Source organism: Sinocyclocheilus rhinocerous, unplaced genomic scaffold, assembly GCF_001515625.1.
Source record: "Sinocyclocheilus rhinocerous isolate Xijiao unplaced genomic scaffold, SAMN03320098_v1.1 scaffold503, whole genome shotgun sequence".
Taxonomy (NCBI): Eukaryota; Metazoa; Chordata; class Actinopteri; order Cypriniformes; family Cyprinidae; genus Sinocyclocheilus; species Sinocyclocheilus rhinocerous.
Genome location: NW_015643185.1, coordinates 1540740 through 1556170, shown reverse-complemented (window position 1 = coordinate 1556170; position 15431 = coordinate 1540740). Strand labels below are relative to the sequence as shown.

At 35.7% G+C, this 15431-nt stretch overlaps 1 protein-coding gene and 1 pseudogene across 2 annotated transcripts in view; both read left to right on the top strand.

Annotated features, from left to right (window-relative positions):
* The window catches only part of LOC107757160 (zinc finger MIZ domain-containing protein 1-like), a 51430-nt pseudogene extending 49303 nt beyond the window's left edge, over positions 1-2127 (top strand).
* Positions 2128-12665: 10538 nt separating this feature from the next.
* LOC107757159 (peptidyl-prolyl cis-trans isomerase A-like) overlaps positions 12666-15431 on the top strand; it is a 13859-nt gene continuing 11093 nt past the window's right edge. For both annotated transcript variants that reach the window (XM_016574572.1, XM_016574573.1), the window contains exons 1-4: positions 12666-12920; positions 13273-13303; positions 13888-13976; positions 14132-14228. In XM_016574572.1, coding sequence (XP_016430058.1) covers positions 12780-12920; positions 13273-13303; positions 13888-13976; positions 14132-14228 — 358 coding nt within the window. In that variant the 5' untranslated portion in view covers positions 12666-12779. The remainder of the gene's footprint in view (positions 12921-13272; positions 13304-13887; positions 13977-14131; positions 14229-15431) is intronic.

The window sequence follows — 15431 nt, the reverse complement described above, 5'->3', positions numbered from 1 at the left end:
CCAAAACAGTCACCCACATGCTGACATGACCTTCAACCCCGCCGCCGACGGGCAGGCATGTGGCCAGGGACCTGCAGACATGCCCGAGCCTTCTCTGGATGTGAGTGTCCACACTGATGCTTGTTTGGACTTCTTTCATTTCAAGAGTCATGTGCTACTTAAATTTTTTTGCACAGTCATGTAAGCCTCACGCTTTCCTTATGGTCCAAAGCTCTGAGCGTTTCCAAAACATTCGTATTGAAGGAATATTCTGGATTCAGTACAAGTTAAGCTTAATCATTTGAGCATTTGAGGCATAATGTTGACATAATTCCCACAGAAATTCATTTCTATTTCTTCCTCCTTTAAAAAAAAAATCTGGGTTACAATGAGAAACGTACAATGGAATTGAACATTTGGAATTGAAATTAAGTCTTGAATGTAAGCATAAGCAGCATTTGACTTACTAAAACTTTCTGTTTAAAGTTATATCCAATTTTACAACTTCTTGACAACTTAATGCCATGAACCCTAAAAGATCATTGCCATAAACCCCTAAATAATTATTTAAACAGCTTTACAGCTCAAATAATACTCAAATAATTCTACTTTGATCAATTTAATTTACATGCCATTTATAAAATTATTAGCTTCACATTCTTTTAAATCCTCCAAAAATTGGCTCCATTTACTTCTATTCTCAGAGCCTCATTGTAACCTTGATTTTTTTTTTTTATATATTATGCCACAAAAGCTGTCGACTGAACTTAACATGTATTGAACCGGGTATATATTTATATATTTCCGGGTATATTCCCAGTATTTTTAAGGTTCTTAAAGATCATTTGCAAGATCGTAACGTAAATGTATCTGTCTGTCGCTCTCCACAGCTTCTGCCAGAACTGGCGAACCCAGACGAGTTGCTGTCATACTTAGACCCTCCTGACCTCCCAAGCAGCAGCAATGATGATCTGCTTTCCCTTTTTGAGAACAACTGACTTCCTTCAGTCGGCCTTTAGGAGAGGCCCTAATTTGTTTGGCTGTCAGGAATTGAGAGGCATATGAAGACTGACTCTGTACTTTGCAAACAGGAAACAGCCATCCTTTTGCCTCTTCCTCGTGTAAATATCTCATTCTTTTACAAGCAACCTTTTCCACACATATATGGCAGCCATGTTGGTTGGCACTAAAGTGAAATCTTTCAATACTAATGGAAATAAATGTGCAGCTATAATCAGTTCATATGAATACGTCACACAGAACTGTGTGTGTGCTCACTAGGAAAGTATTGTAGCATTTTTAATTCAGATTTTTTTTCCTTTTGTGAAAAGAAGACCTGAATAGAATATATATATAAATATATATATATATATATTTCTTCCTGTACTGGCCTCTGTGTGTCCGCAATCTCTTGAAGGTTGGTTCTTCCAAACTCTACCACCACGGCTTCCCAAGACCTCGTCTGCTGGATGTTCACACTGTTTGTCTGTCCATCTCCCTCGAAAAAGCACAAGAGAATGCGTCAAACTGCACCTGGAAGCCTGTAAAGAAGACAATAAAAGGTAAAAAAGATCATCTCGGAATCACCAGAATGATCTAACCCTCCCATCCCAGAGACTAATGATGGGAGTTTTGCGAAAGTCCTCCAAACTCTCACGCCACAGGACACGAGAATGTGTTCTGTTCTAGTACACCACGCAGCTTTGCACCTCATTTTGTAATGTGATTCATATGTCCAGCACCTTCAGACATATGCATCATGTTCTAAACAAATGCTAGAGGGCATCACGGCATGCATTCTTTTCCTTCTCGAGACAGAATTGCAAACATTTCAGCACTGTACCCGTAATATTGTGCGTCTTCCGACAGACTGTTCCTCCTCCCGCAACATCCTGTGGATTCTCCACACTAGCGGTCACAGAGCAAGAAGAAAGCAATTCACGTTTCAAAGGGAAGTCAGTCTTGTGTCATCTGTCTTCTCTGTGATTTCTCTTCATGCATGAGGCCCTTGATGTTCGTACCCCTCTTCTGACAAACTGCACACAATGTGGAAACATTCATCGTTGCCAATCGCCCCTTATTTTAGTGATACTGTTTTCTTTCTTTTTTTCAATTTCTTCTGTTCTGTTTTAATTCAGCCTTTTATTCATGAATTTTCATGTTAAAGTTTTATTTTATAATGCAGGGATTCAACCGTAATTTTACGAAGCTACGAGAATACCTTTTGTACGCAAAGAAAACAAAAACAACGACTATTCAACAATTCGTCTCCTCCGCGTCACCGTAGCTCCATTTTGGAGAGTATCCACTGAACGCAAATTGCGTATGCTATTCTGTGTCAGCCGCACCAAGGTGACGCGGAGGAGACGAACTGTTGAATAAAGTCGTTATTTTTGTTAACGTTACGGTTAAACCACTGATGGCAGATGGACTATTCTGACAATGTCTTTCATACTTTTCTGGGCCTTGACAGTGTTATTTACTTGGCAGTCAATGGGACAGTCACAAGCCTCCCGGTTTTCATCCAAAATATCTTAAATTGTGTTCCAAAGACGAACGAAGCTTTTACGGGTTTGGAACGACATGGGGGTAAGTGATTAATGACAAAATTTTCATTTTGGGGTGGAGTAACCCTTTAATTATTAGCCAAAAATTGTCCCAGTTCATTTCTATTCTCAGAGCCTCATTATAACCTAATTTTTTATTTTATTTTTTACTTTTTTCTTTTTACAAGGGTTGAATCAAAAGTTTTTTGTTGTTGTTGTTTTTCCTTCTTATATCATGCCACAAATATTGTCATCTGAGCTTAACATGTATTGAACCCAGTATATTTCTGTGTATATTCCCAGTATTTTTATGTTTCTTTATGGTCATTTGCAAGATTGTAACGTAAATGTGTCTGTCTGTCTCTCTCTGTAGCTTCTGCCAGAACTGGCGAACCCAGACGAGTTGCTGTCATACTTAGACCCTCCTGACCTCCCAAGCAGCAGCAATGATGATCTGCTTTCCCTTTTTGAGAACAACTGACTTCCTTCAGTCGGCCTTTAGGAGAGGCCCTAATTTGTTTGGCTGTCAGGAATTGAGAGGCATATGAAGACTGACTCTGTACTTTGCAAACAGGAAACAGCCATCCTTTTGCCTCTTCCTCGTGTAAATATCTCACTCTTTTACAAGCAACCTTTTCCACACATATATGGCAGCCATGTTGGTTGGCACTAAAGTGAAATCTTTCAATACTAATGGAAATAAATGTGCAGCTATAATCAGTTCATATGAATACGTCACACAGAACTGTGTGTGTGCTCACTAGGAAAGTATTGTAGCATTTTTAATTCAGATTTTTTTTCCTTTTGTGAAAAGAAGACCTGAATAGAATATATATATAAATATATATATATATATATTTCTTCCTGTACTGGCCTCTGTGTGTCCGCAATCTCTTGAAGGTTGGTTCTTCCAAACTCTACCACCACGGCTTCCCAAGACCTCGTCTGCTGGATGTTCACACTGTTTGTCTGTCCATCTCCCTCGAAAAAGCACAAGAGAATGCGTCAAACTGCACCTGGAAGCCTGTAAAAGAGACAACAAAAGGGAAAAAAGCTCTCGGGAATCACCAGAATGATCGACCCCTCCCATCCCAGAGACTAACGATGGGAGTTTTGCGAAAGTCCTCCAAACTCTCACGCCACAGGACACGAGAATGTGTTCTGTTCTAGTACACCACGCAGCTTTGCACCTCATTTTGTAATGTGATTCATATATCCAGCACCTTCAGACATATGCATCATGTTCTAAACAAATGCTAGAGGGCATCACGGCATGCATTCTTTTCCTTCTCGAGACAGAATCGCAAACATTTCAGCACTGTACCCATAATATTGTGCAACAGACTGTTCCTCCTCCCGCAACGATCTGTGGATTCTCCACACTAGCGGTCACAGAGCAAGAAGAAAGCAATTCACGTTTCAAAGGGAAGTCAGTCTTGTGTCATCTGTCTTCTCTGTGATTTCTCTTCATGCATGAGGCCCTTGATGTTCGTACCCCTCTTCTGACAAACTGCACACAATGTGGAAACATTCATCGTTGCCAATCGCCCCTTATTTTAGTGATACTGTTTTCTTTCTTTTTTTCAATTTCTTCTGTTCTGTTTTAATTCAGCCTTTTATTCATGAATTTTCATGTTAAAGTTTTATTTTATAATGCACAATATATTGTTCATATAATGGTAAGTATTTGTTTTTTTCTGTTATTACAATTGTACAAATGTACAAAAATATGTACATTTATCACATGATGTCCATGGATTACCAAAGTTATGCACCCTGATTTGAGAAGGTGGCCCAAATCTATTTTGACAAGCCCTTTTTAAGTTGTCACCCATAGAATTTGATCAAATGTGTAATGTCTCACTTTTTAGCATTTTGTTTACATGTAAATTTATAGTAATTACAGAGCAAACAATGAAGAAAGTGTTTTAGAATATGTTCTATATTTATAGATTTTTACTTTTTAATTCAATTATATAATTAAGCTATATATGTATTATCTCAATACCCATCAATGCATTCAATTCTTACAGAAACTGTACATTTCAGTAAAAACTTTTATATCAGCAGCTCAGTGAAGGCTAACAACGTCCATGTGTACAAGACGGATTTTCTCAAAGAATTTTTTTTTTTCTGGATTTTTTTGTTTTTAAGTCAAAATGACCCACTCTAATACTTGTCAGTATTTATGATACTTGTAACGACATATCCATGATACTGATGTTACTTAAAGACTGTTGAAGGCTGACATCTGTACAATTGAATACCGTTTGGGATGTGTTTTGTTATGTTTCCATTTTAAGTTATTTTTTTTTTATGACTTGCAATATTAGTTTTTAGTTTGTTTATTTTTTCTTCTGTTCTTCTTGGTGTAGAATTATGTACAAAAATGATGTTTGTTGTTGACAATTTAAATACTTTGAAATCCAACAGGAAGATGTGGGTTCAAGTTCTATAGCGTTTGTCTGTAGTTCACTTGTATATCCTTTTTCAAAGATGCACTGCCACATATTCGTTCTCACTTTGTAGACACAAACAATATAGGCATAAACTGAACTTAAAGACTCCTAAAGTTGTTGGCTCTGAGCGGTCACATGCTATTGATGTACAGTCATTGAAGAGACAGTGGGTGCTGAGGCTGGAACAGAAAGGTTTGAATGAAATAGTTGGTGTGTTCACTACTCAGCCACAGGTGAGGGTTCAGTGAGGGTCGAAGGAAAAAGGGTGAAGGGACACATTAGGGATGCATGTACATATGTAAATGATAAATAGAGACACGTTAACAGAAATGTATTCATTTTCCCCAGGGGAATGTGCATTGTGTATTTAGAATATGTAAAGCTTGCATCCTCCCATCAGAATCTAAATTGGGTAAAATGAATCTGTGTTTGTTAGCGTCTGTGGAACCTCTAAGCATTTGTTCACTTTTGTAAAATATTCATCCCACATGACTGAGGAATTTGGGGAGAGGATAAAAAGAGACACATTTGTTTTACATTTGTGTAATATTTAGCTTATGCGTATTGCTCCATTTCTTGTGTACTTAATAAGGTGCTACAGAAGATAATGAAGAAAATCCTGGGGAAATAATTTGGACAATAGGGACACGGGGCCAGGAGCGGTTCCAAAAGATTGTAACCAAAATCCAGAGTTTGTAAAATTTTGATATCATGATCAGGAAAATTAAAAACAAATATGAGGTACAATCTGAGGTGATTGGCGCCAAACGTTGCAGTTGTCTTTGCTTGTACATTCTGTTGTACAATCATTTCATATTCTAAACTGGTCAGAAGAAAAAAGAAGAAAAAAAAACTACAAAAAACTAATTGTGATTTTTAGTCTTGCAAAACTGTATGTAGTTAGATGCTGTGACATCCTAATATTTATCTAATAAATATGTATTCAGATGAAACAACCTTGTGCTTCTGATGTTTCATTTGGTGTGCATGCATAGCTGAAACAACATATAGAACTACCACATTTTGCTATAAGTTTGATTGCATCATATAATAATTGCTGTTAATAGTGTTCATCCTCTGTTTGATTACGTCTTTAATTGATTTTCCCGTCTGACAGTCACCACTGATAAGCTACCACTAAATATTGTAGAAACTTAATTTTGCTGTAAAGTTGCTTTGCAATGATTTGTATCGTGAAAAGCGCTGTACAAATAAACTTGAATTGAATAGCTGAGAATCTGCTGTGAAAACCGCAGGCTTTACAGTCCCTGCAAGAAAACAACCACAAAGAACAAAGCAGAAATGGTCTGTAACCACTGGGAGGCAAATGTTTCCTATGGGTAAAAAGAAAAAGGATTTCTCAAGGGAGCACATTAGGCATAACGAAGTAGGGAGTTTGATTCATCTAACACTGATTAGTTTCCTGATTCGGATAGATAGTTTTAATGAACCAGTTTTTAAAAAACGATTCAGAGGTTAGGGGGAGCGCGGGGCACAAAGTAACGCGGGGTAAGTTGTAACACACGTGGTTTTAATATTTCAACACATGCTAGCATAACCAAATTTACAGCATTTACTAGTTACTATATCAACATTATATAGAGAAAAAAAGTGCGCCAAAATTCAAAAGTCTTTTGAAGATATCGCTGAACATTTATTTTACCATAGTAAAATTATATTTCTGGCTTAAGTAAATTTTTCATCTCAGTTTTTATTACTCATTTCAAATGAGACAAATCTGCTATTATTTTAATCTCCAATCTATTATTTATCAGTTTAAATTATTTTGTAATGCTTTGCTAACTATCAGAAGACAGTAACCAGTTTTAAATTCCAGTTGCGCAGATGGGGTATGTTGTAACACTGCGTTACATTGTACCCTGCTGTGCTATTCTATGACATTAGCGATGCAATTTACACTATTTACATTAATACATTTTTATGATAAACGACGAGAAACAGGTGAATAAAGACTGACAGTCAATGTTTAATGTTAAGAAATTATTATTTCAAGACACGTAAAGCATTTGGCTCGTTTATGTGGGCCGTCCCAAACATGGTTGCAATGTGTTCATTGTCAAACGCCAAAATCAGATTATTTTTAATTCTTAAAAAACGCCATTATTTTATTTGAAATAAATAATTATTTTATTTTATTGACAAAATATTTTAGTTTGTCTTGTATATTTTTTTCATTCGATCAGATAACATTTTAAGCTGTTATATGGTCATGTTACAACGTGCCCCTCAGATGTTACAATGTGTTCCACCTACGGGGCATGTTGTCACATTTCACTTCCAATTTTTGAGGGTAAATAAAGAAAAACGTATACACTGTAATTATGAAACAAAGTGACATATTTTTACTAGACAAGTGTGAAATTACCGTGGATAAAAAAAATTATACTCTGAACCCCATGTGGATTTACACAATTTGAGAAAGTCAAAAAGTGTTACTTTGTGCCCCGCTCTCCCCCTATTTTACGGTGGAACTGGCTTGTCCACAATTTTGAGCGCTGCACGACAGAATAGAATAGATCATGACGTGATCGAGGGTCTTAATCTTATTAACATCTAAAATACTATTTTTAAAACATTTCTATCAGCCAATGATAATTCTAAAAGAAAACGTCACGAGCATTGATAAGTGACCGAGAGCGCATCTTGACAGATAAACCACGAGCTCTATCAGTTATTGTTAATGTTCTGGTTATTTTGTTTCAGTGTAGTTTGCTAATTATGTGCAAAGCATACAGTAAAAGTAAACTTCATCATTCAGCTGAACTGTGCACATTCATTTTAGACACTTCATGTCTTCTTCAATTCATGCGATAAACGCATGTCCCTGCTGAGCTGTGGGCTATGACTAATTTTACGGGCAAAGCAGACAAAATTGAGTCACTCTATAATTAGGGGTACATGTCATGTCCATTGACTATTATCAATTTTACAAATTTTTCATTAACTTTTCACTTCAAGCAATGATCACTTTTATATCAGGGGACATTTCTAATTAATTTAATACAAAAATCCAACAGATATCCATCTTTTATTTAGCAAAAAATGGCATATTCTATACTGGAATTTGCTGTTTTTGTGCTGTCCGATTTGGTAAATGTGTGGTTTTGCTCTTCAGATTAGCTCTAAAATACATGTTTCTGTATATATTTCTTATAAATATTTGTCCAAAATAATCATTAAATTATGAGAAAGGTGTTTTAAAAAAATATTTAGCTCATGCATCTACATTAAATCATCCATTTTGTGTATGTCCGAGAAATCGGTGTCAACTGTGTTACTCCCCATAAAACCCCCTATAAATCAGCAATGGTTTGTTCCAAAGTCACATGTCCAACATCACCTGATGTATTTTCCTTTTTTGGAGGGAAATATGAAGACAGTGTGGTAAGTCATAACTTCTCCTCTTCAATATTTTATCTATATTATTGTCTGCACATAGAGTAGATTAATTGACCGTCAACTGTGTTATCAACATATTCTGGTGAGCTTGTGTCACGTGTTATATTTATAAATATGTAGAGAAAGAATATAAAAACATAAGTTAATCAAGGTCATGTACTAACCAGTCCAAGGTCAGCAGTTTGCACAAGGCCCTAAAATGGCCGAAATGTCAACCATGTTACCTGTCAACTGTGTTACCCATCAACTGTAACACAGTTTACAAGGATTAACACAGTTGACAACGTTGGCAATTCAGTGCCAATTTATGATCCCACTGAGTGTTGGTGATAAAAAAAATATTCACAAACTATTGTCATTACACAGAAATAGGAATTGCCTAAAACCATGATTTGCATTACAATGGATAAACTTAACTGATCTAATCACGGCCACACTTTGCTATGTTTGCACGACAACGATGTAGTCAAAAACTGAAAAGTTTTTCCCTTGCGTTTTTAAAAAGTTTCACCTATACACAACAACGTTTTCAAAACGATTCGCGTTTACACATATCCGCGAAAACGGCCAAAAACGCTGTATTACGTATGCCAGGCCGGTAGTTGGCGCTGTCACCTTGTTAGTAAACAGTACCTGTTGCTGAGTGACGATTATATGTTGTATATGATGCGTCTCCGCTGTTGGTTGTAATATTGGTGAAGTAAATCCACACTTTGCTGAAGAAGCGTTAGCAAACTCTTGAGCAGCAACAACAGTACCATATACTCCGCCATTGTTGTGTATGTTTGTTCGCGCTTGCCTTTAAAATCGACACGTACTGCGCATGTCTACATACCTAACACGTACTACGCACGTGCATGACGTCCCCGTTTTCAAAGATTCCCGTTTTGGGTGTTTACATGGAAACGACAACGGTGGCGTTTTAAAAAAACTTGCACTTTGAAACCCGTTTTCAAAAATATGCGTTTTCAGTCCCCAAAACGCGGTGTCGTGTAAACGAGCAAGCAAAACGCATAAAAAGTTTCCCGTATTTGGCTGAAAACGTTGTCGTGTAAACGGCCCCTCAGTAACCATAATATTATGTACTCATTATACTCACATTTGTCAAGGGTTATAAAGTATTCAGAATTCCTCATGATTGACTTAAACCTATATAATATTATAGATTTGGCATATATCTATTTCTGCTTAGTCATGACTGATAAAGTGTTATGATGTTATTGTACAAGTCCTTACAACTTGAAGTGTCATAATGCATTATAAAACTTCATTTACCATTATAATAATGTAATATATTAATTAACGTTATAATATATATTATTGTAATGTGTGTGTTTAAAATGCTTTATGGATACTAAGTTCATACCTGTCAACTGTGTTACTCCTGTCTACTGTGTTACTTTGTCAACTGTGTTATGTGTGGTTTTTATGTTTTAAATCTTTTAAATGTGAACTAAACTGTCAGAAAAAAAGATGGGGATATCTCTGGAGATGGATGTTTTTGGTAAGGATGGTGAATAACACTAAATTCAGCATACTGTGTATTTATGTTGAAGAAAAGTTTCATCCTTCATGAAAGCATCCCACCGTAAGCCCATTATGAAGCCCCAAATTCATATTTTCAAATCAGACGGATAACCTCAAAAACTCTGGTGAATAGACTAAAAAACCTTCAAACAAATGTGTTATCAAACATGTGGTACTTTATTCATGTTTCATTTGACACAGCATTTGTCCGTAACACAGTTGACAAAATAATGATTCAAATGTTAATTTTCATTAACATCATTTAAAAAGTAATTCGAGCTTAAACTTGCCAAATAATTAGTTTAGCACATTAAGGGATTATATTATTCAACCACCTAGTTTATTTATCAAAAAAATAATACTGATTTCCTGACCTTTTTGGCTGACCTGAAATGTACCCCTAAATATAGAATTTACAATTTATGTATCGTAATTTTTTTATTACAAATAAAGTTTCATATTATGAGAAGGATACTTTCTACGACCTTTATCCTGCAGTCATGGTGAGATTAGGTTCCTTCAATCTAAAAAAACAAGAATCGAAAAAGAATCGAAAACAATTGTGAGGAATCGATTCTCGGAATCAAATCCCATCGATTCCAGAACCAGGAATCGGAAACGGACTCGATTCCAAAAATTTCGGAATCGAACAGCCCTACATCTAACTGACGAATCTTCAATTGGCTGGCTAAAAAGATTTGTTCAGAGGCATTTTTACAGATTACCCTGGTAGCTACAGGAGTGATTCTTTGAATTATTCACTCAACCGACTCACCGGTGAAATACACTGGCTCATCCAAGACTGAAACAAACATTAGCCTTTATATATTATTAGTTTAAAATTATTAGTATAGTGTTCGATTTTTTGCTAATCTGCCAAGAGACTCCAGAAAGAGTGCTTAAGTACAGTATTAAGTGTTTTCCCCAGGACGTTTTTCACACGCCATATCGGAATTCCCGTAATTACGAGATTCCAACTTGTAAAAAGCGTTTACGTCCTCGTAGAACTCGTAATTACAACGTGTGAACTGGGAGTTTTCTGAGAGCTACGAATTGTACCACGTGACCGCTGTACCACCTGACCACCGCAGGCTCTGTTTAGGCGTTGATAGTGTTGACATAGAAAAGCATAATTCCGAGTCCGAGGACGTGAACAAGCTCCGAGTAGAACGTCACGTGCTGTCATCTCGAAATGACGGTAATTACGATATGGCGTGAACGAAGACCTCACTGGGCCCCAGGGCTATGACTTACTGCAGGGACCCCCATCACAATAATTATATATATATATATATATATATATAGCTTTAAATATGATTTTTGTCCTATCAAAATTTCTGATGCACTGAAATTTCATAATTCTTGTTACCAGTTTCAATATTAAAAAAAAATACTAGCCTAACTAAAAACAAGCTTACTGAAGACAAGTAAACAGTCACAAATTACAATAGAACAAAGATACTTAAAACGCTGAATAAGAAATATTATATTGAATAAAGTAAATGTACAAATAGACTGAATAGTCTTCACTGTATACATTCAATATACATTAATTCTGATTTATTTTACAAAAGTGATTCAGTCAAGGACAGTGAGTGATTTTCTTTCTGATGTTTGATTTACATTATTGACACAAATGGCAACAGCAGCTATATTAGGCTGCTTTAGAGGAATAGTTCACCCAAAAATGAAAATTATGTTGTTGTTCTAAACCTGTATGAGTTTCCTTCTGCTGTTGAACGCAAAATAATATATTTAACCAAGCAGTTGCTAGGCCCCCATAGTATGAAAAAATACACTATTAGAGTCAATGGGGACCAGAAACTTTCTGGTTACAACATTCTTCAAAATGTCGTCTTTTATGTTGAGGAGAACAAAGAAATTAATACAGGTTTAGAACAACTTGAGGGTGAGTAAATGATGACAGTATTTTCATTTTTAGGTGAACTATCCCTTTAAGATCTCATCATATTTTATATGACTATGCAACCGATGGCCAGTCAATCTACTCCACAGCCAATCACGGACCCCCCTCCTTGCTCGGGCCCCGGGGCTTCAGCCCCGCCTAAGCCCTATTGTTAATGCGGCCCTGGTTTTCCCCAAAAAATGACAACAATCACATATATTTTTATATTTTACTATTTAGTTGACTGCTGGGAATGCCACGCTATAGGAAATTGAGTTTCAGCAGTCTGTGTGCAACTGAATTTATTTAATACACGAGTTTCACAATTTTAGTTGAATTACTGAAATAAATGAACTTTTCCACGACATTCTAATTTATTGAGATGCACCTGTATTATTATCAGTCATTTTTACACTTTCATAATTTTCTGAACCTTTTTCTCTCCTCTTGTGAACGAAATCTGAACACGAACAGAAGACACTCATTCAAAAAGATATGGCAGGAATTGTAATGTATGCTGTTTCGAAATTTTGCCAGTTTTTTAAGGCAGGAAAGCAGTGAAAGGGAGAAACTTAAGTAGGCTAAACGAACGATACAGTGTATGCAAATCAATGAGGACATGCATAAATCATATGACAATAACGTGGACTTTTTACATTTGAATATTGATGCCCCCGAAAAGCTTAAAAAGTTACTGAATTGAACTGAATAAGCAATCATCAATTTGAATTATTATTATTTCGACTCACCAGACCACATGGTGTCGCTGTTGATTTTAACTTGACCCACTTATGGTTCTATGATGGCTCTTGCTTCGAGCCATCGACCATAGAAGAACATGTCACGTGCTGTGTGAGTGTGTACGATAGTGTACGCCAGTTATAACCTTGAACGCTGATTCTTATATATATTCGTTGATGAGTTTTCAACCCTACAGCAAGAATGTTACAGATGAAAAATCGCTTGAAATATTGCTCTGTCGCAGTCGCTGCGAACAGACTGGTTTCAGGCCCGGTGAAGAACCCTGTTGTCTTTATGGATATTGCAGCTGACGGCGAGTTCATTGGAAGAATAATTATTGAGGCAAGTAATGATTTATTTAACCTGAATGCCACAGTTAGTTGTTATGCAATTTAAATGCATGAATCAGAGACTGTTACAATGAAAAAAGCGAGGAAAAATAAACTGTTGTTCTTCTTGCCGAGGTATACAATGACTAAAAATAGCTTGAATAATGCAGGTTTTCACCAGTAGTTTCTGTTGTAAATATGGCAATTTTTTAAGAAAAAGTGATATTTATTATTATTATTGACGATACTTGTAATATAATAATACTTTATTAACAACAACAACAACAATAATAATAATAACAACAACAATTATTTGTATTAATATTCATTATTCTAAAGACAGGTTTTTCATATTTTATTTGCAGCTTTATGCTGACGTCGTACCCAAAACAGCGGGTAAGTAAACATAGGTTTCATAAAAAATAATTAATTTAAAAAAATCATATATAATATAAATATAATGGTAACACTTTACAATAAGGTTCCATTAGTTAATGTTAGTTAATGTATTAACTAACATGAACGAACCATGAACAGTACATTACAGTATTTATTCAAATTTGTTAATGTTAGTTAATGAAAATACACTCATTCATTGTTAGTTCCTGTTAATTCACAGTGCATTAACTAATGTTAACAAGCACAACTTTTGATTTTAATAATGCATTAATAAATGTTGAAATTAACATTAACTAAGATTAATAAATGCTGTAGAAGTATTGTTCATTCTTAGTTCATGTTAACGAAAGTAGTTAACTAATGTTAACTAATGAACCTTATTGTAAAGTTTTACCAATACAATAATATTTATATTACTAATTTCATGACAAATGAAAATGTACAATAAAAATATACAATGTACAATGAATGTTATATATAGTATATAATATACAGTATTATGTACAATACATGATTTTAAAAAAATCAAAGTAAATTTCATAGTTTTATACAGTTCAGTTCTCATGGTTCTTGTCTTTCAGCAAATTTCCGGGCCCTTTGTACAGGAGAGCATGGCTTTGGATATAAGGGCTCAGCATTCTACAGGATCATCCCTCAGTTCATGTGTCAGGTAAACTATTAGTGCTACTGTTCACTGTGCCCTTTAGCATTACCATGTCTATTTATTACATCAAATGTCATGTTATCTCTTTAGTGTTTATTTATTGGTTATGAGTTATATGTTTTTGTCCTAATGTCATCTAATGATTTATGTTTTGCTGACAGGGTGGAGATTTCACTCATCATAATGGCACTGGTGGAAAATCTATTTATGGAAAGAAATTTAACGATGAGAATTTCAAGCTGAAACACACTGGACCAGGTGATGTCACTACTGTTACTGTACCATACTTACCATGAACTGTCACAAAAATAGAGAGTTAACCCCTTAGCATTCCTGTAAAATTTGCCTAAAACACCTAAAGATCATTCCCATGCATCTGCTTTTTTTATGTAATAAGCAGACATATTAAGCTTATTATAAGCAGCAGGATTTTTTGTTTGTTTGTTTGTTTTTTAAAGAAAAGGTTGTAAACATGGCAAAATGTGTAAGCAATAACAGAGCTGATGGTTTTGTAGTCACATTGGTAGCTGGCGACATAATCCAAAAATATTAAATAATGCAATGGAAACTTTGTCAGTGGAGGACAGTCCATTTCTGTGAAAATCCATAGTACCTTTCTGCATGTGACTAGACATTGTATCTACTCAGTTCCTCTGGGATCTGATTCAGCTCAACTTCATCATTACAAGCCTGTGAAAATTCAATTCACATTTATTTGTATAGCGCTTTTCATTATACAAATCGTTGCAAAGCAGCTTCACAGAAAATTAAAATGTCTACATTATATTTAGGAGTAGCTTATCAGTGGTGACTATGTCAAGGTGATGTCCATATGGCAGAAATGTACAGTAAAAATCATGCAGTTAGTTAATGACATGTATTGAAACAATCTGAGGGGTTGGCATCATCTCTTCTCAGGTGTTGTCATCTCAGATCTTTGTAAGGGTTGGATCCATACTGAAGCTTGTGTAATTCCTAGTTACCTCGGGATGCCCATCCCGTGGCAGAAACAGAGAAGCAAATAGAGAAAATTAGCGTAGCTGCTGTTCAAACCAAGCAAAAAATGATAATGTGTTCAAACCAAGCAAAGAATGATAATGTGCATTTGATCAGATATAACTGGAATACAAAGTTATGAGATAAATTATGTGAATGCTTGGCAAAAGAGATGCGTCTTTAATCTAGATTTAAACAGAGAGAGTGTGTCTGAACCCCGAACATTATCAGGAAGGCTATTCCAGAGTTTAGGAGCCAAATGCAAAAAAGCTCTACCTCTGTTAGTTAGGGTTGGGCCGATAGACGATGCCATCGTCCATCGCCGATGGCTGACAGACATCCCGATGTTGAGCCGGCATCGTGATCCCCCCCCCCCCAATACCGTGTTCGGAAAGAAAATAACGTGTAGGCAGAACCCCTAAAGGGAATAAATACGAGATGGAAGGAAAATATATATTTCAATAT